The sequence below is a fragment of the Empidonax traillii genome, unplaced genomic scaffold (genome assembly GCF_003031625.1).
Source record: "Empidonax traillii isolate 1590-97213 ecotype Southwest subspecies unplaced genomic scaffold, ASM303162v1 scaffold9:size3134949, whole genome shotgun sequence".
Taxonomy (NCBI): domain Eukaryota; kingdom Metazoa; phylum Chordata; class Aves; order Passeriformes; family Tyrannidae; genus Empidonax; species Empidonax traillii.
Genome location: NW_020955202.1, coordinates 2611235 through 2632089, shown reverse-complemented (window position 1 = coordinate 2632089; position 20855 = coordinate 2611235). Strand labels below are relative to the sequence as shown.

Below are 20855 nucleotides of genomic sequence, written 5' to 3'. Positions count from 1 at the left end.
ATAGCTCACATCTGCCATTATGAAATATCATCAACTTCAAGACTGGTGACGATGCATTCTCTTTCCTCCCTCCCCCCAGACAATCCATTCTTTTCAATGAAAATCCATTTTCATGGAACTGTGCATCCAAAACTTGATAATGGAAGAAGACGTATCTTTGGAATCTAGCCTACACTTAAAAGTCTGATATTTTGCCAGACTACTAAGCTTGTTATTTTAAAAATACACCCTCTCACTTCTCATCACGACTGTCCTTCAGTAACGAATATACAAATGTACATCATTGTAAGCAGGCCATTCAGCACAGAGTACTATGGCTACCTGCAGGTACGCAAAATTACATCTGTATTACCTGCCTTGAGTACACATATCACAACAGTCAGTGAAACCACGGCGTGCAAGATATTGCTGCTGAAACTGAAGACCTGTGTTTGATCATTATGCCAAGTGCAAACTGTTTAGCAAAAACAATCCATGCAACACAGCAGCACCTGTAAACTGCTGAACAAGTTTACCAGAAGAGAGAAAAATCCTATAATTTTGAAAAGCAGAACTCCTTTGAGCATAGCAATAAAAACCTCCCAGACCTCTCCCTACGACACTAACTCGAAACATAAGTATGCTCAAGTTGGATGCTTCTTACCTACCCACACAAGTGATTAGTTCATGAAGTAGATAGAAGATTATGCTATAATTCAAGAGAATCACCCCAAAATTGGTTTTTAGTATCATCCATTCAGCGGCTAAGTAGAGAAGAAAAAGCAGAAGTCTAAACTGCCAATATGAGAAGAAACCTTTCTTTTCAGAGGTTCTTCCTACTCTGCAGGACTATCATGATGGCAATGATCAGCACAGGCAGTAGCGCCACTACCTAAATGCTAAATTAATTGTTACTGGTTTATCAGCCTAAATAAACTGAGCCACCTGGCCACATACAGGTAGCATCACCTATCTGTTAACTGCAACACTGTTCTCATGCTCTGTATCATACAAATGCACCCATGGTGCTTCCAGGGTGACATATGGCAACCTATACTATGACACCTATAATATTAATCCTGTTTCGGAGAGTCAGCTCTAACAGGAGGAAAATTCCAGAGTATAATACAAGGAGAGAGTGGTGTCCTGTACGCTTTCAGCAAGAGGCCACTATACCACTTTAAGTTTAAGTCAGTGGTCCTCCAAAATCCTCCTAGCTCCAAAAGAGACGCTAAAACCTAACAACTTGATTGCCCATTCTTTTTGGCGGGACACTGATGTTAGCAGTTAAAATTTACAGGACCAGGCTTAGTAACAGATGGAAAGCTGTCACCAGTGTTCATGCAACAATGCACAGACACTAAAAAACAAAAAAGTCTTTTTCTGCAAACTGGAGGGCTGAAAATGTACATTATAAATGCCTGAACTGCACATACCAAAGTTTGCCACAGCTGGCAACATGCCAGTCAATAATCCCCATCAGTGCAGACATAGTTCCCCCCAAAAATTCTTTTTTTCCATATTGAAGTTTATAAGCTGCACTTAGCATTACATTAGATCCAGCTAAGTGCTATGATGAAGTATACAGATTCTCCCAGAACTTGTCACAGAAAACTGCAAGAAGGAGCAGTTCTGCACAAGTCAGCCCAACACGTATTAAATCTGCTTTCTAATAATATAATGCAGATATTTCCATTACTGAAGATATTCCAGGTCTCTACTGTCCCACATGATGAGAAGTTGCAAATGGCACAGGCAAAGGTCAGTTAAAAATAAAGTTACAATTCTGACAGCAATGCTGAGAACGGATGCTAAGGTCAATAACTAAAGATCTACTATTTAAAGGTCTACTGTAAGGTTTTGGGATCAGATTATTTTGGTTGTACTCGTGGAGTTGCTAAAATACTAGAGAAAAAACAAAATCTCTATAGTGAGCTAACCTAAAATCCAGACAATTTGGTTATGTATTTGCTATGGATTTGCTATGGATATTTTAAAATAGCTGCTCAGAGTTACATTATCTTCTTTTGGAACTACACAACTTATTTCTGAAAGTATTAGGTTTAAAAGCTAGAAAACAAGACCATGAACATCACTGTTAAATGTTAAAACCTGGCAAGAATAAAATACACACTTAAAATCTGGTTGTAAAAAGTGTATCCTGTGGATTGGGACAACAGGGAGAGTATCAATACTTATGAAGTCTCTCAGTTAAATGAAATTTTCAAGTATGCTGCAATGATATGCAAAGGTACAACTATAAAATAAAAAATTTAGTCACAATTTATGCTTCAGTTCATTACTTATAGATAACTTCACAATGTCTTCCTTTAGAATTATTTTTCAAGTTTTTCATCATCCACAAAAGAAAAAGCCTGTTTCTATATTGCAGCTATAAATGTGTCTCAATTAATAAATGCAAGGAAATGGTGAATAATGTATTTTAAAAGCTGAACCAAGCAGATTCATTAGTCTATAAGATCCCATTACTCAAAAACGTCAAGTCCCAATGTTTACTAAGTTTCAGATGTAACTTCAAGTTTTAATACAGAAAAATAGTTCTATTACTTTTCCTTAAATTGTCATCTTAATTTATTTTAAATTACCATTAGGAAGTTTCTGATAGATATATATTGATGGTTAATACAGTTTAGTGAAATTTGGTATTTCTGAAGAAACACTCTAAGTTTCAGTCTTGTTTAAAAGCAGATATACTGGATAAGTAAGATTCCAAACGGTTTCAGTCTGCATATATGGAGCAAGCACTAATTACCATACTTTTCTAGATTTCACAGTAACAGCTCTTAGCAGTGACAATATTTAAAGTCACAAGAGCGAACTGAGAATATTTGCAAATACAGATTTGCAGTAAATTAGTAGAACACCAACCACATTATTCTTTAACCTCATCAAGAACTTGCCAATTTTGATCTCTCCATCATTTCACTGCATACAATCACAGTACCAACTTCTCTGAATAGACAGTCCCTCCAAAAGAATGCCAAATATTTTTTGAACATAAAATTCCTCTTTTGCATGAGATAATTTTGAAAGCATCGCCTTTCTCTGATTTTTGTTTTTCTTAACTTGCACATCTTATTTTTTTCCCATGTATAGACAAAGCAATACAATAAAGATACACCTGGCGGAGGGGGAGGAACCTGTTTGGAAGCAAAATATGTGAGATTTTTTATTTCCTAATATTGCTTACTCCTTTTTACCAGCAGTTGTCACTGATTAATAGTGCTTGAGTAACATGTACAGTCCCAAAGAAAAAAAAAATTACATTACAGAAGCCTTTTTCCTTCAGATCCCTACCTCCCATGTTAATTGCTCCACGAGGACCCATATCACCCATTCTCATTTCCTGTTCTCTCTGAAAGTAAACATAGTTTTCATGATCAACCTATCATTCTTAGAACTTAAAACATTGCCATTTACTCCATAAAAATAAAAGTGTTAAAATTTTCAAAAGTTTCCATTGATTAAAAATAGTACAAGGAACAAAGTTAACTACACTCTCTCATTTTTGTAATATCAAATGGATTAGTAAGTTCAATATAACAATGCTGTACATTTTTGCATGTTAAAGATTAAATATCACAAGTTTCATTTATCATATGCAGCAGTCTAAAGCTCCCAAATAGTTATGTGATCAGTTTAAAAAAAAAAAAAATCCATCTTCACGCAGTGTTTTTTACTAAAAAGAAGTATATTTACAATTTAACTGTAAATAGAGAAGTCTTATTACAGTATTGCCTAAAGGCCGTGGTTCAGTAATAGTCAGTCTGGTTTCAAGATTCAGAAACACTTGTGCTGACTGGAAACCAAGCTCTGATGTGTTATATTATGGTATATAAACTCAATCTGCCAGCTTGTCTTTCTTCCAATAGTTTTGACTTAATCTGGTGGTAGAACATGTTCTGATAAATGATATTACACTACTGATACATTAGTTCAGATACTGACCACCCTTCTGAAACCAGCATACAACTGTATTATATTAACAGAAACTATAACATGCATTTATACTAAACGGACAAATAAGTCAAAGTGATCCAGATTCAACTGATGCTCAGTTACCCAACAGCAAAAAAGAGTTCTGACATTGCTAATCATGAACCACGGCCTGCTGTGAAACAATACTCAAAGGATAAGTACCCAGAGTGGCAAAAAAATCATCACTTAAAGGAAAACAAATTATACTATCAGAGATAATTTCAAGGATTTTAGTATTACTCTTTACATCAAAAGGATTAAATAGAAACAAATTCACAGTTCAAAAGAAAAGCTGAAGAAAATTTTCTCCTTAATTAAAAATTTTCTCCTTAATGTTTTACAAGAATGATAACATGTATTCTGCTCGAGTGAACACACGTGTGCTAAGAATAAGCATAGCAAAACAATTTACCTCATTTTGGAAATCATTCCACTTATGATTTAAGAGCATAAGTACAGATGCACTTTGAAAACAAATCCAAATACTAGGTAACAAATCAATATATAATCAAATTTTACATGGAAATATTAAACTAAAATACATTCATAGGATTTTTACGGGTTCACAAAACTTCACTTTGGTCAATCATATTTGGGATGCCAAACATGAGTCTTCTATCTCCACACACTTCAAGTGGCAGACACCATTATTTGACAGAACAGAATCAATAATTTTGTAAAAATACCCTGTTATGGGAAATTGCCGTAAGATAAATAACAACTTTGTTTCTAGTACTCATAATAACCTAGAAAATGTACTTAAGAAGATTACACACTATTTTCAAAAGAATATGGCTTAGTGTGGAGAGGAAAAATAAGGCCTGGTAACTAAAAGACAGATGCAGGTACTAGGGTCCAGCTATAAAAGGGCACTGATGGAACACTAAGGAGGATCTCTTCTTTTGACCCTAGAACCCATGTTAAAAATTTATAGCAGAGCATGCAACTACTTTGACAGACCTTTTACAGTAACATCCATTGGCATTGTAAGTAAAATCATCAGCCCCACTAGGATCAATCAAACCATAAGCTGATAGCAATGTCACAAAATTAAATACAACTTTATTGATATTAGTCTGCTTGTACATCTCAGCCCTGATATGAGGAAGCAAAAAAGTGTATCATCCCTAATGTCAATCCCTAGCCCAAACTGACAGAAAACCACCACGGCTATCAATTTTCATTAGTTAGATTGTGTGTGCACACACACAGGCATGTGCGCAGGTGTGACAGGACATGCCACAAGAAGTTGTGAGATACTCTTTAGCTGCAAGGCAAAGTAACAGATTTTGCATTAGTGCACATAACTTACTTGATTCATCTCAGATTCAAGTTGCTTAGTGTTTGGTCTTTTTTTAATGTGACAAGTGCCATATAAAGTAGGGCCAAGTACAACACTGCCTAGGTAAGGATGTTAAGTACAAAGCTGTAAAGCTACACTAGGTTGCTCTGTAAAGCTTTAATGTACACTTTCCTTAAAAAGCACATTACCTCCTAGCAATAAACTAGTTTTTTTCTCTGCCTGAAATGGTACCAGTCTTCAGCTAACCACAAATACAGCAAGACAGGTAGAACTTGCAATTTTTACTTTTTTTAGTCTAGTCTAACATTTGTAACAAAACCCATGAATTAATTATTTGCTATTTTTTTTTTAGCTTTAACTTTGGTGTTGAATTACTGTAGTATAAAAAGTATTTCAGCAATAGAATCAAGATCCATAAATGTGCCTTATGATCTCTACTGCCCATATGTTTATCAACGTGCCTGCAAGAACTACTATTTTTATTCCTACTGTTGCACGTTCATAACTTATCATGTTCCCTTGAATTTCCTGTCAGAGAAAATACCCAATTTCAAATGTTAACCGATAGTATGTATCATTAATGTCATTAAATGATCAACATATTAGCAATTTGTATTTGCAGGAGTCCAGATGATAACAAAAATTCAGTCCTATCACACACAGATCATGTCCTAGACAGCTCTTTACTATGTCATCATAAACATGTTATTGCAGGTAAGTTAGGTCAACTAACCCATGGGTTTTGCCCAAAATACGGCAGAGAAAGGACTACCAACAGGCAGTTCGACAGAGTAGCCGAACCAGTACTGGTTGGTAATTCGAGCCCACCTGAGAGCTTCACTTTTGGATAATCAAGTCCTTTGCAGAACTCAACAATGAGAGTGTTACCTTCTCAGAGCTTCTTTTCCTCACTATATGACTGCCCATTCTTCTGTTGCGTAGCAGCTGCTTCAGTCCCTTCCCAAAAGACACCCATAACTACCCATAAGAGGGAGTTAAAACTGAGCAGCAAGAGAGCAGGCTAAACTCTTAATAGAAATATGTGGGTGATTAAGAACCTCTGAAGTCACCTGGTACCTGGGAGAACAACTTAAACTGGAAGAGAACAAGAAAAATAGATGATATGCATCTAGATGATATGCAATACAGGGGGAAAAGAAAGCCATAGGACAAAGAACATGTAGTAAAGTGTATGGTAATCTTTGAGAAGATCAGAAAACACAACAAAAAGTCCTGTTGTAAAAGCACTGTTTACACAGTTCAAAAGAAAGTTTTCCAAATTACTTCTGTTGCAGGATTCTTATATAATACTTCAGAACTCACTAATGCAAACAACGCTCAAGAAGGTCTCATCTGAGGACTTTGCTTTTAGAAAAATTGCTATGATGGAAAATACAGAATTATACTTGCTAATTGCTTTAGATACAAGCATTAACAAAATTTATTTCCTCATAATTCCAACTCATTTTAATGTCAATTGTAAGAAGTAGATCTGCACCAAAATACTGAATTCAGTTTTCAAATTATACATTTTACATTTAATATAGCATGGATTCTCCCTCTTTTACAAATATTAGAAACCAGGTATCTCGAGTATTTGAGGTGTATCTTGCGCAGTGTTCTTACACCTTAAACACCACTGATACAGCAGTCTAAGTACACAGAGAACTGCCAAGATGATCCTTCTGTTTTTTAAAAGTATTAGGCTATTTTTAAATTCATTCTACAAAACCGTGAAACCAAATGTTTTAAAAAGAAACCCAAGAATTGATATAGGAGAATGTATCAGATGCAAGTCCCTTCTCATAGCAAAAGGAAAAACACAAATAGTCATAATGACCTTTTTTAATAGACAAAGCAGTACTACTTTTTTCCTGAGAAACAAGCTTTGCAATTGCAGCACTCCAGAGAAAATTAAAAACCTTGTTTCCAAACGATGCAATAGTCACGGCAACAAAGCTATCAAAAAATTATGATATGAAATAAATATGATATGGAATATTTTACAACAGCAAAAACCAAGATACCAATGAAATATTAAGATAACACATCATACAGTTTACAAGTGTTTGTGGCCGGGAGATACACTTCTCAATTAACATGGGACTATTTACTCCCCTTTCAGCTAAGGAATGGTGACCACAGTACTGCCAAGACATGGCATCCAAAAAATGCCTTAGCAAAAAAAGAACATATACCCTATAAACTTGCACACGGTAGTTTAATTAGCACTTTATCTAGGTTGTATATGTAGAGTCAAATGTAATTCATAGTGCTGTTGATTATCACTTGTTTTCATTAACATGGAAATCCAATTTGTGTCTTTATCAGACTTTATACCTGTCAAAACAGGTAGTAATGGCCAGTCTTCGTGAACGAAGAACCAAGGAAGGTCTTTGCACCTTCCAGCCTGCGCATTGGATTTTTTAGGTGAGACACAGTGTGCGCAGAACTAAGCCCACCCTTTAATCCTGAGGTTCATCTGCCGGGGCCAAGTGAGCTTGGACGGTGGCAGCGAGGTCCTCAGGACGTAGATGGATTGCCTTACAGGGCTAGCGAGCTCCATCTGCCCGGGGAGGGGCCCTGACCGGGAATCAAACCCAGGCCTTGGCAGTGACAGCGCCGCAGCTTAACCACTGCACCACCAGGGGCACTCTGTCAAAACAGGTATGACATTTCTGTACCTCTAACTAGAATTCCTTACTCCCTTCTAGTGTGGTTTATTTTATTAAGTTCTTTCTAGAAAAGAAAAATTATTTCTAAAGACCTCATCAGGAGGTAATTGTAATTTACTGAAAGATACCTATATTTTAATGACATAAATCATACAAGTTACTAAAATTGCTAGTTGGAAATCAAAACTATAATTTGGGGGATAGTTTTGATTGTGTATTATTTGTCTTTTCCTCAGAATGTCTAATTCACTCCAATGACTAATTCACTGGAAGTTAAGCTGCTAGCAAGATGTTAAAGTAATAAAAGCCTTCTCCTCTTCCACCAACCTTCTTGTCACCTTTCCCTCTTTGACTTGTTCCTCAATTAAGATCCGCATGTAAGATACAAAAGTTACAAAATCCCCAAACAGTTTGTTTTATTTCACCACATGCAGTAATAGTAATTTTAAATTTTAAAAAAAACCACGGATCTTTCAATTCTGTGTATTCCTGAGCACTGCAGTCTACATGCAGAGCTGATCCCTCCTCTGAGCTGGGTGTCACACTAGATGATTCCAGAAATGTTATCCAGCCTTAAGTACTCAAAAACTCTATGAACTGAGTGACAGCTCCCACCCAGGAGTTTGTAAAAACATAAGCTCTCTTACCTTGCGGAAAACTACACAAATATATTAAACTAGATAACAACTAAAGTAAATGTAGCTATAAAACATATAGCATTCAGTAAACTAAAGAGCTCTGTTTTTAAATAGGAAGCCTAATAAAAAGAATTTTCACTCTGTTTAATAGCTGTCAACTATTGAATCAGAGCTCAACCTCCAAGAAAAACATCTTAAGAGGGCTAGAGGAGATAAAGGAAATTTACTCCTTAGTGACTCAAGTCATGAAAAGAACTGATGGAGATGTCTCACTAAGTTCCAACATAAGCATAAAAAAACCTATCAGTAAAACCATGAATACACACTGCATGAAATACATGCAGATACATATATTCCAGTAAATGATACAAACTGGAAAAACATCCCCAATGGCAGTAACAACTATAATCAGAGCTGCTGACAATAACAAAAAAAAAAAAATCTGATTTTCCCTTACAGAAAAAAAATATTTATTAGTCCAGTGCATTAATTAAGTATTTCCATTATTTCAATAAAATTGCAAAGGAAGCATCAATTTTTATAGACAGGGGAATTTCTCTTAAAACTAATTAACAGCAAAAGTATAGGAATGTATTTGGGAAAAACCTCCATGCATTATATCTTCACTTTCTGCATTTAGTTCTGAGTACAAAAAGTCTTCTACTTCCGTTAGGCCTCATTTTCCTTCTGCATCAGTTGCTGAGTATAGTCCTCAGCATCTAAATCCCACAGAAAAAACCCCTCCAATCAAACAAGTGTCATTAAGGTACTCAAAAACATTTGCTATTCTAAGCTGAAGTTATTTTTTAAAAATACCAAAAAAATTATACCTTGAACCGTGTTTTAAAATACAGGTGTATTTTAATAAAAACTAACACTAAATTCATATTAAGGTGCAAGACAGCCACCACAACATATTAAAAACATCAGTCAACATACCTAGTAACGTATACTAGTGTATTTTACACAGATTAATAAAGAAATGGGAGGAGAGTACTCCATTATTTAACTCCACTAACTACCAAAATGCCTCTCAGCACATCACCTAACACTAATACTGTTAAACACAGGGATGAATTGCAGTTTTGTGTGTGACAGAGAGCACACACACACTCAACACTATTTTACAGATTTAGAAGAAATGGTTTTCAAAAAGTTACGTATTCTCTCACATCCACCTTAAGACCAGCTATTTCTGATCTTTACAAAATGGAAGATGGTTCAGGATCTTTGTTCAGGCAAAGCTAGCTTCTACTTGCCAAAACATACAACCTGCTGGGTTGGGTTTTTTTTTTGACAGTATGGTGTTGAACAACTGTGAACCTTCCCGTAAGCTTTGGTTTTGCCATTCTCCTACAGCTGGATGCAAAACCCAATCTGAAGCAAACCTGACTTTCTTTCAATACATTAATCCTCATGTGATGTTTAAGTCAGGTCTGTACTGACATTTTTGGAAAAGGAAGCAGTTAATATTACTCACATTACAAAGACCTTTAGGGGACACCTCATAGCCAGCAATATTCAATAATCCCCTGAACGAAAATACTATTTAATACACAACAGCCAGCCACTAGGCTAATATTTTAGAGGTAAGCCCACCTAGTGGCCCCTCAAATTTGTAAGCATCAAGGCAAGTAAAAGATTCCAGAAACTGAAACACATTTTTACTAAACAGTATAATGTAAACTGCATTGTACAAGCTGGCATTCATCTATAGCAGTTGCCAAGTCCTATTAACGCAACCTGATTACAAGTGTTGAAAATATTAAAGAAAGAATAATAATTACATTATTAGTACTCTCAAAATTAAGAAATACTTTTTCTTAAGATTAGTTTTAATGTGATTTGTAAAATTTTTAAGTATTCCTCAAAGTCTAAACTGAAGGACAGTCAAGCCTCTCTTCGTAAGAGATAATCCAGACCCCTAATAATCCTCGTGGCCTCCACTGGACCCTTTCCATTAGCAACTCGTCTTTCTTGAATTGTGGAGACCAGAATTGAGCACAGCACTCCAGATGTGGTCTCACTAGGGCCGAGTACAACTCAAAAATTTCAGTCAGCTGCAAGTGGCAAATACCTTAGAGTGAAACCCATCTGCAGTGAAAAGTCACTCTCACTAAACTGTTCAAAAACTGTGAGGTTTGTTTGTGTTTTTTTCTAAGTTTAAGTTTAGGGTAGAGAGGAAACTACATAAGGAAAGCAGTCCAAAATACATGCAACTCTCAAACTGTTAAACTTGAGAATTGCAATCTTGTACAGTAAATAGACAAAAGCCATTAACTAGAATAAAAGCACAAATAACTGTATTTTCATTCAAAAGCTTATGTGCCTTTAAAGACTTTTTATAATTTAAGCTGCAGTGGCTTTGTTTTATACAGAACTCATACTTCCAGAATGCTGTATTACAGGTCAAAAATTCAAACTACAATCCAACTTATTAACAAGTTAACTAAAATAAGTCAAGATTTACCACAGAACCTACTTTGTTGATTACAGAACTTGGTCCTATATTGAAATTTGTGTCTTTCCTGCTTCATTATTTTGTCTTGCAGTTACTTGTTCCTTCTCTGAACTTTAATACTGCATTTAAACCACTGCATTAATATATCATTATTTCTGAGCTTTTCTCCCACCTCTCCCATTTCCATTTGCTGTAATACAGTAAAATATTGTATATACAATGTCTACAAAATAAAATTGACTAAAAAAGTGTCTCATTTTCTCATAACCTGTGGAAAATGTTATCCATCACACAAAAAGATTAAATGTATACAGAAGGCAAAATCAGGCCCCAAACAAACTGCATATATTCAGCAGTTAGGAACAAAATGCATGTCTTTTAATGCCACACCTCTATTCAATCATCTTTACATCATTTAACTCCAGGTAAAGGAAAATCCTCACTGCTTATGAAGCACTCTTTGGGGATGTAACTGCAAAGAAGGATGCTTTTTCCAAATGCCTTTGCTGTTGATTATTTGAGAGAAAACAGAAACAGATATTCTGTCAAATTTCCCCCTTGATATAACAGCTAACGCTCACAAGAAATTTCAAAATGTGCTTCTCAAATATTTTAAGGTAAAATTCAGAAATAATTTTTCACAAGACAAAGGTGCTTAGAAGGTAACCACTTTTAACAGATCTGGAAATCCTTTGAAAAATAAGAGATAAGAATATACTAATTTTTTTAATAGCAACTTTCTTATTACAACATTCTGTCAATTAATCTGGTTCTGCTGGAGTTAAGAGCCACCTTAGATCCATGGAACCAATATAGGAAAACGATTTCTCCCATTTCTATTAGCTTCATTTTTCCAATGACAGTAAAGAAATTAAAAACATAAATTAAATACAGATCAAGAACTGAACACAAGTATTTTTTCGAAGGCACTTCACTGTTTACTTACCCACAAAACTACTCTCTGGAAGAGATGTCCATCACATCACCAAGTTCACAACTGAGACATGTAATGCAATTACACTACATCCACAATATATTCACATCTTCACAGTCATATTAGAGAATTTTATGCTGCATTTTAGAATTATTCTGGTTTTATTTGAGCTAAAGAAATGTCATGAGAACAGGTAAGTATCAAAACAGACCTCCATGGGAGCACCGAGTATACCTTACTTTCACAGAATAGACTGCAGATGATTTAAGATGCACTCCACAATTTACCCCGGTGTGTGTGCTCTTGAAGGGCTGCTTAACTGATAACAAAGACTGGGCTAACTGTACCATCATGCACAAATGCACTAAAATACTTAAATGAAAATCAGGTGTTAAAAACAATGCTGCATTTTAGATTTCCCAAATGTTAAGTTTTCCTTGCACAAAAAACAAATCTATACAAATATTAAAATAGAGTGAACACTGGGTTGATTCAAAACAACAACCTTCCCCAAATGATTCAAAGATGAGATGTAGTGAAAGTCCTCAATGTTTACTTAGAAGAAAAATTAATCACCTAAGAATATCCTTTATCATGAAGTGTTTATGTAAAAGTCTAACTACTTATTAATTGAAGTGTCAACAATAACACTGCAAAATCAACTTTAAACACTTTAAAAGCAGCACTACTTACAGTCACAGTGCACTAAATCTGTCGCTTTGCCAGACTTTTGTATTAACAATTTTTCCTCACCAAGAAGATACTAGAGATGTTGACTAAATTATAACAAAAAAAAACAGTCCACTTGTAGTTGCTATGCTGTAACTCATCGAGTTCCCAAGTAATGAGAACATGCAAGTATTTGTCAAAAGAAGCTGAAAGCCAAAGTTTTTGAATGCTACAAAGAGGTCCTGTAGGAGAAACTTCTAACAAGCAAAGAGTGTCTTTTATATATGTTACGGATGTTGCTTACAACCAGAATAGTTCAGTTTAAGATTTTTTCAAAAAACTTTTGGCCTGTCCACAAATACAGCACATAAAACATAGAAAAACATGAACAGAGAAGCATCAATGAAACTTTCTGGCATGAAACCAGGCTCCATAATCTTCCAGCTAGTAATTTTTACAACCTGTAGGCCAGTTACTGCAAAACTGGAGCAACACGAGGTAGACTTGAACGAAGATAGATCTTTGCTCATTTATTCATTTGAATAAATGAAGATCTGACTGAGGAAAACAATACACTGTACCGGGCAATTCGCGTATTTGCATCAAAGTTTAAGAAACTGGTCATCTAAACAAATCCAAAAACATTAAGAAACATTGCTTTCTAGTTAAATATCCTGACTCAAGTCCACACACAGTAACTCTTCAGCTACAGTGTCTGCTTTCATCAAAAAAAGACTAGTATTTTATTTATGTAGTACAGACCCAAAGGTCAGAATCATGTTAGGGACACAATGGGAATCACAATCAATAGAGACAAACAAAAATAGCTGGTTCTTACCCAAACATAAAAGTTCCCCTATAGTTAAACAAATGTTTAACTATAAACAAATTCAGAAAGGGTGGGGGGAAATGAACACAAAGACTCGATAAGTAAATAATACTTAGAAAGTGTTATAAAAACCAGCACCTTGTACAGAAGAGAAACAAAGTCTGAAGAACTTAATTTCATGTCTTTTTTGGATCCTTTATGTTAATATATTTAGAAGAGACAACTACACCAGCTATCCTGCCACAAGAAGATACACAAAGCTGCGTTCAGGAACTCTACTAAAAGCAGTGTGCTTTGTGTCATGTATAAAACAAAACTAATACAAACACTTTTTTCATCCTACACAACTCTAGGCCTAAATTAGTGAGCCAGTAGGCACTGCAGGAAATCGTAATGGTGACAAATTTTTTTAGTAGGGCCTGTTGTGACAAGACAAGGGCTAATGGTTTTAAAAGTGAGTAGTTCAGACTAGATGCAAGGAAGAAATTTTTTTACAATGAGGGCGATGAAACACTGGAACAGTTGCCCAGACAGATGGTGGATGTTCCATCCCTGGAAACATTACAGATCAGGTTGGATGTGGCTCTGAGCAACCTGATCTAATTGAAGATGTCGCTGCTCATTGCAAGTGGGGTGGACTAGAAGGCCTTCAAAGGTTTCTCCCAAACCAAAACTACGTTTTTAAGGTAATATTCAGGAAAAGTCATCTTTAAATGGCAAACCTTAAATATATTTAATTGACTCTTGAAGTGTTAGTTTCTATAGAACTCTGCATCTGAAAAGTTACAAAACAACTCTACCAAAACTGATCTTTTTAACAAAAAACACTACTTATTAAAGATGCTAATAAATCCAACATCTAGTCTCTGGAAAATTAAAGTGTACTTGATGTACCTGATGTAATAGATTTAAAATCCATTTTCCTCATGGAAGACAAAAGACAAACACTAGCTCTGGTAATGAGATAAACCTACTCTCACAAAAAGGCATGTGAAACATTCAGGAGAAAAATTATAAATATATTAATAAAAAAAACCTTTAGCCTGGTGCCAATAGACAGGGAACTGCACTAAGACAAATTAATTTCTATTCTCAGTTTGCTGCATTACCACTATTAAAATTTTCTCCTCTGTGAAAGCTACTGAAGCAAAATGCGAGAGGCGAAGCAAGAGGTCACACTAAAAAAAAATTTAAAATAATTTATTAAAAAAAAAAAAGCACCCACAACTACTAGGAAGGCACTGTCTGTAAGAGACAAACCAGACCTATAAACAAGCTTTTCTCACACTATACAACAGACCCTTTAACAGGTTTCCTCACACCAAAAAACACTATTTCACTTATTGCTTCTTGGGTGTTTTCCTCTTTCTTTCAACACAGACCCTTTGAATAAAGACAAACTTTTCTAACTGGAGGAACTTATTTTGGCTGCAAGTCTCAATGCCACCAAGTAAGATCTGATGATTTAGACAGGTGGGTGAGTCCAAAATAGGTACCAAGCAGACAACTGAAACTGAAAGTTAGTTTCTTCTTAGTCTGGGTAAATACGTGTACAAACTCCAAGTCAAACTTAACTCCAGTAGCTGAGGAAGAAAAAATGAAAGTTATTAAGGCAGATGTTAATTTTATCTTCTTCAAAATATACATGGCATTTATCAAACACATTACAAAAGCCTTATTCTTACTTGTCAGAATATAAAAAACTGAAGAACTCCATATTTGAGGAACTTAGGTTGGATAAGCAGATTTTTTTAAACTGTGCGCAGTAACAATTTTTTGAAATAATATTAAAATATAGGATATAGACTTATTGAATCTGCTCAATAGATTTTATCTTTTATGATAAAATTGTTACGCAACATGAAAAGCTAAGTATGCAAACAGAGTATACTACAAACAAGCATACCAGATGCATTTGAAGTCTTTCTATTAATAATTGAACAAAAATGGCATCTGCTAAAGCTGAGGCCTCATTAAACATCAAGACTGACAAAGACAGATGACATTTTGCCATTACATATGAAACATCTGAAAGGTTTTTAGTTTCTTGATCATCAGTCTTACTGAGGGAAAATAAAGTTACAAACAAAACCAGATAATCCAGAGAACATGGAAAAAAAATTCCTTATCAATTACTGAAGAAGAGAACAAATCTGGAAATGCTTAAAAGCATACTGCAACACCTAATTTCATGCTAGAGATTTACGCACATTTAATAGCACATGAAAGTACAAAAATTACTTATGAAGTCACTTGTTCTATTTGCAAGTTCACACGAAATATATATTAGTATTTTCTAAAGTGCTTTGTGCAAACATTAGAAAATTACTGCAACAGAGTAAAAGATTAGTCTCCTAAATATAACACAAAAAAAATTTATCACATCGCCTAGATACTCACAATTCACACACACAGAAATACAAAATTATAAATTAGGTATTGTAACAATTTTTTGCTCCATTACTGAAAAAATTACTTTAAGCAGCATCCTTGAGTTACAAAAACTTAATCTAGAAAGTCAATTATGAACCATCCTAAAATGGTCATAGAATACTTACAACCAAAAGACATCTTACTCCACATCCAGCTTCAGTTTATGTATAAAAGGACTTAATTTTTTTTGTAGCACAGCTACAAAAAGATGGTTGAAATTCTGCATTGATTTTCATGCAATGTCTTTGCATACTAAAACCAGATGCCAATTAAAATAATTTTTTCTACCTGACAATGTAATTAAAAGCTGAAAATAACGTATTTAGTTTCTGAAAATTAATATTTTAAGGCCTGTTAAGAAAGTATTATTCTTGCCTAAAGTAACGAATTTAGTATCTGAAGCACAAAGGAACAGAAGAAACACATGATTTAAGAATCGCTCCATTGGTGTGTATCATTGTACTCCTGCAAAAATAAAAATAATTTAGTGCTACTGCCAAAACTAGGACCACCCACAAACCCATAAACTGCATATTTATAAACTGCTTGTTCAAAAGCCTATGGCATGTTGCTTTATGCATAGGAAGAAACTTGATCACTGAAGTAAAATCACTGCCAAGAAAAGCATGTGTTGTCAGGGTGGCGTATTTTAGTTCTATGTTTAATGATCTGCCTTTCTCCAAGCTCGTTTTACCTTAAAAGGCTTTTAAAGTGTCAAGCATGAGCTACTGCTTTCACAAGTATGTATGCTGGATTGCAATAAGGAGGTAATTCACGTCTCCCAACCATGCTCTACAGAAGAGCTTTTATAAAGCAGCAAGAAACAGAGACTTTATTTATACAACCTCACAAAATGTCATCAGCATCAGCTGCACTACGTACACTAGGCTGTCAAGATAAAATAACCAACATTTATTATTAGAAAACAGATCAAATTTGAAAAGATCCTTGAAAATTTTTTATTAATTTCACTGGGCATCTTGCCTTAGTTTAGAGTAAGGTAGGAAATGATCCCGTGAAAACTGAAACTGCTTACACTACCAGAACTTTTGAGAATACTACTGTTAGAAGGTGGGATAAAAATACAGTTCTATTCACTTGAGAGGTACAAAGTGCAAAAAACTACTCCTGAATTACAGAAGTCGAAGGAAATCTAACAGTCTTGTTTCAAACACGTTTAATGCTTAACTTGCACACGAACTTAGACGTGAGGGATAAGACATGCCTCAGTAGGCTCCATAAGGTAAGAAATGGAAAGTTACATTTATAAATGCTCCGAAGAAGAACAAAATTCTCAGAACAAAAACTAAATATGTTGGGCATATGAAGCTATGAACTTCACTCTTGTTTTGCAATGTGCTTCTTTACTCCCTTGCTCTCATCTGTCTTACAGCTTTTGATACAAGTCCACTACAGTCTCCACTGTTGCAGCAATCTCCACTGCTTTAGTGGCTGCCACTTTATGCTGATACTTACACAAGATACTTGAGCAGCAGTGCTCCTGCAAGAAAAACTGAATGAAAGCAAAACAACATCTACAAATTATTCCTGAAAAGACTAGGACAGTAAAAAAAAAAAGTATTTAATATACAAAGTCTTACATGAAAGAACATGAAGCATTCAGAAGTTTAAACTCATTTCACAGGAAACAGTTCCTTATATATGCAAGTTAAACTTGAAAAAAAGAAGAGTTTCCACGGAGGGAGGAGGGCAAGGACATCCAAAAATCTCAACTCCCTCTTTAAACCATCAGTAAGAAGAGCTGTAAGTTGGTATCACAGCTATTGTTTTATTAATCTATTTCACAGAATTAAATCTGTGCACCACAAAACTAAGACTACAACTCCTACATATTTTAGTCTCTCTTGCAGATACATGAAAACTATTTTAATATACTACATCCAAATCACTCTAAGTTGGTGACATGAATAAAAGTATTTCTTGGAACTGGAATTATTTGGTGAAGAGGCTCCAACTAAGATTTAACAGTGTAAATCTAAGCAAGTGATTCCCAACTGGTTAGTAACCACTGCATGTTTGAATAATTAATGTATTACCAGCACTCAGAAGTACTTTTTAAAAAAAATACTTGTGCTGTTGAAAAATAAAATATTGCTTCCAATCACTATCAGCAAGATCCTCTTTCAGACAGAGGAATGTATGCAAAATAAAAATTAGCAAAATACTACAGGAGAACAAGTTTCCCAAATAAGGTACTGTGAAATCAGAACACATATATATTGAGATATAACAACAGATTTTAACTAACCAACTTTTAGAAAGCGAGGGAAAAACTCTAAGCAATATGTGTTTATCAATAACTTATCTAGTAGAGATCACAGAACTAGATTAGGAAATTGTTTAGGCATCATTAGGCTGTCCATTACATTAACAATCAATGCAATCAAATTTCTAATGTACATCACCAGAAACAAGAATGCTTCAGGAAAGGAAATTCCATCCCCCCCTCCCCCCAAAAATACTTTTATCATCTGTAACTAAACAAAGTAACTGGTCACTGCATTAAACTTGATTACAGAATGCTTTTTAAAAGTAGTTACACTTAAAAGAATCAAAGTTTAATGACTTAGGGAAAAGATACAGATAGAAACTTTCAACAGGAAAGCCTAACACTGCAACCCTATATGAGAGGTTCCAGCTCTCCTTGTCATTGCACTTACCATTTATCTTCCTCTTTTAGACTGAACAGTAAAAATGGATAGGATATAAGTGAAGGAAGCTTACTTTTGAAAGCTTTTAAGAAACAAAAACAAGGATTAGAAACAATTATTATGGTCCTTCTAAATACATGGTTGACAGGAGACTTTAATATGTTATAAGGATTATGCAAAAGAGTTTATCAAGACCTGATATGATAAAAAACTATCCACCAGTATAAAAAATTGCAATTCTTATCAACAGTCAACTTTTGAACTCTTAAAATAGAGAATAACTTTTTCAGTGTATGTACAATGGTAATCTGAGACTAGAAGTAAGTACCAGATAGAATCTGTTCGCAGCAAACAAGTATTAGCAAGAACAAATAAAAACAAATCAGTTGTATAAGAAATTCTAAATTGAAAACAGACTTGATGTATCATTTTGCAGTCTTCAGATATAGTTCACAATTTTTGTCTGCTGCAAAATGCAAAGGCTTTTTCAAGTCCCACTCACACTACGTAAGTACAGTTATCTAAAAAATGTTGTAACAAACACCTATAAAATGACAGGCGTGCTTAGTCACAGAGCTGCCCTGATTAGAAACTGCTGCTAAAGAAAGTAAGTAAACACATCATTTTCAATTTTGTTTCATTCTTTTTTTAAGTTTCAAAGAACATTAGAAGTAAAATATACGTCAAAACATGACCGAGATACTAGTCTAGATAAAAGGTTTTTGTCATATATTATTGTATATTCCACTTCAACTTCATATGACATTTAAAAACAACACCTGTACTACATATTCCTTTACACATAACTTTCAGCACTTTTAGAAGGGCTGTTACTGCACAGATACAATATATATTCTTGCAGTGCATAATTAGTTCCAGATGAACCCAGCTCAGTGGGGATGCTACATTCTTCCAAACCATTCTTCCACCTTTGCCTTTCCCCTCCAAAAAACTCAACATATAAAAGTCACAAAAATTGTGCACAGTGATTGAAATGCTTTCCATTCGAACCGCTCCTCTTCCCTTCTTACCCTACATTTTTGCCAAGTCCAGCACACCAACTTGGAACAGTTTCTATTTACACAGAGTTTGGAAGTTAAAAATGTAGATAAGCAACAAGGATGGCCAAACTGTGGCAAGCAATTCAAGCACAGAGACTAAATAACATTATCTCAAGAAAGATATAAGAAGAAAAGCAGTAAAGGTTGCAGTGGCCAACGTTATCTGGTTTTCCCCAGCACTCCAAGCTACAGAATATAGCCTACAATCTCCTAACAACAATGGAATCTGAGGGAGCTACTGCTACCCCAAGCCTGTGGGTTGGCTCCCCAGCTCCCTGCTGGTGCAGTTCCCTGCAGCGAGAAGCACGGGCCTCACACAACAGGCACAGGAGGATTTGGACAGGTAGCTTAGAGGGTCAGAAAGTCAGGCGACCCTAAAAGATGCTACATTAAGATATTAAGGTGAAATGAAATTTCACATCTGGCAGTACAGAAGTCACAATCAGTAAGTACTATTTCTAAATTATATCAGGCAACTGTTACATGCTATTTACTAAAGTATGTTTAATAATATTTGGAACCTGCTAGTAAAATCAAAGTAACTATTTTGCTTTCTACCAGTCTTTACTAAAAACACTAAGAGGCAGAGGATGGGGAAAAATGTCCTGCTAAGAGCAGGAAATAATTTATTTTCTAGCATCTCTTAGGATGTCTCAGAACATATATAATAAATTCTTTGCAACCATACAGAAGATTTTATGGTATAGAACATAAAATAAGTATTTCTTCCACAAAAACAGAAAGTAGCTGAGAAATTAGCAGCTCATTTTTGATTCACATATCAAGTTGTACCTGTGAAGGGGAGCAAATTTCCCTCCTGCAGACTACAGTTGTTACAGTAACAGAAAAGAGCATTGTGTGAATCGCTTATTCATTGCTTCCTCACTAAGAACAGCTGTAACAGTAAAAGGTATCCTACTCATATGAAACTAAAGCATTTGCAACACAGGTTGCTTTCATTTAACTGATTTGGTTGGTAGAAAGAAAGCATATTCCTTCACCAAAACAGATCATCATGAAAATTTAGAAGCTGACTCCTCTGATACCACCATTTTGCTAGTCCTGCAGAGGCAGAGCATATCTAAACTACTAATATAAATAATGTAGATATTATAGGAGAGGACAAATTTTTCCCCACCTTTATAATCTTTCAGTCTCCTTTAGTAAAGATTTTTATGTTTTCCTCATCTAGTTTTACAGTA

General features: G+C 34.9%; 1 protein-coding gene across 8 annotated transcripts in view; it reads right to left on the bottom strand.

Moving 5' to 3' along the window:
* PSPC1 (paraspeckle component 1) overlaps positions 1 to 20855 on the bottom strand; it is a 60566-nt gene that overhangs the window by 26973 nt on the left and 12738 nt on the right. For 3 of the 8 annotated variants that reach the window (XM_027884747.1, XM_027884738.1, XM_027884756.1), the window contains exon 7: positions 3298 to 3355. The exons of 3 other annotated variants lie outside the window; for them this stretch is intronic. In XM_027884747.1, the coding sequence (XP_027740548.1) occupies positions 3298 to 3355 (58 nt within the window). Of the gene's footprint in view, positions 1 to 3297; positions 3356 to 11436; positions 11562 to 14941; positions 15071 to 18665; positions 18675 to 20855 lie in introns of those variants that run through there. 2 more of the 8 variants (XM_027884772.1, XM_027884781.1) reach the window with 2 other exon arrangements.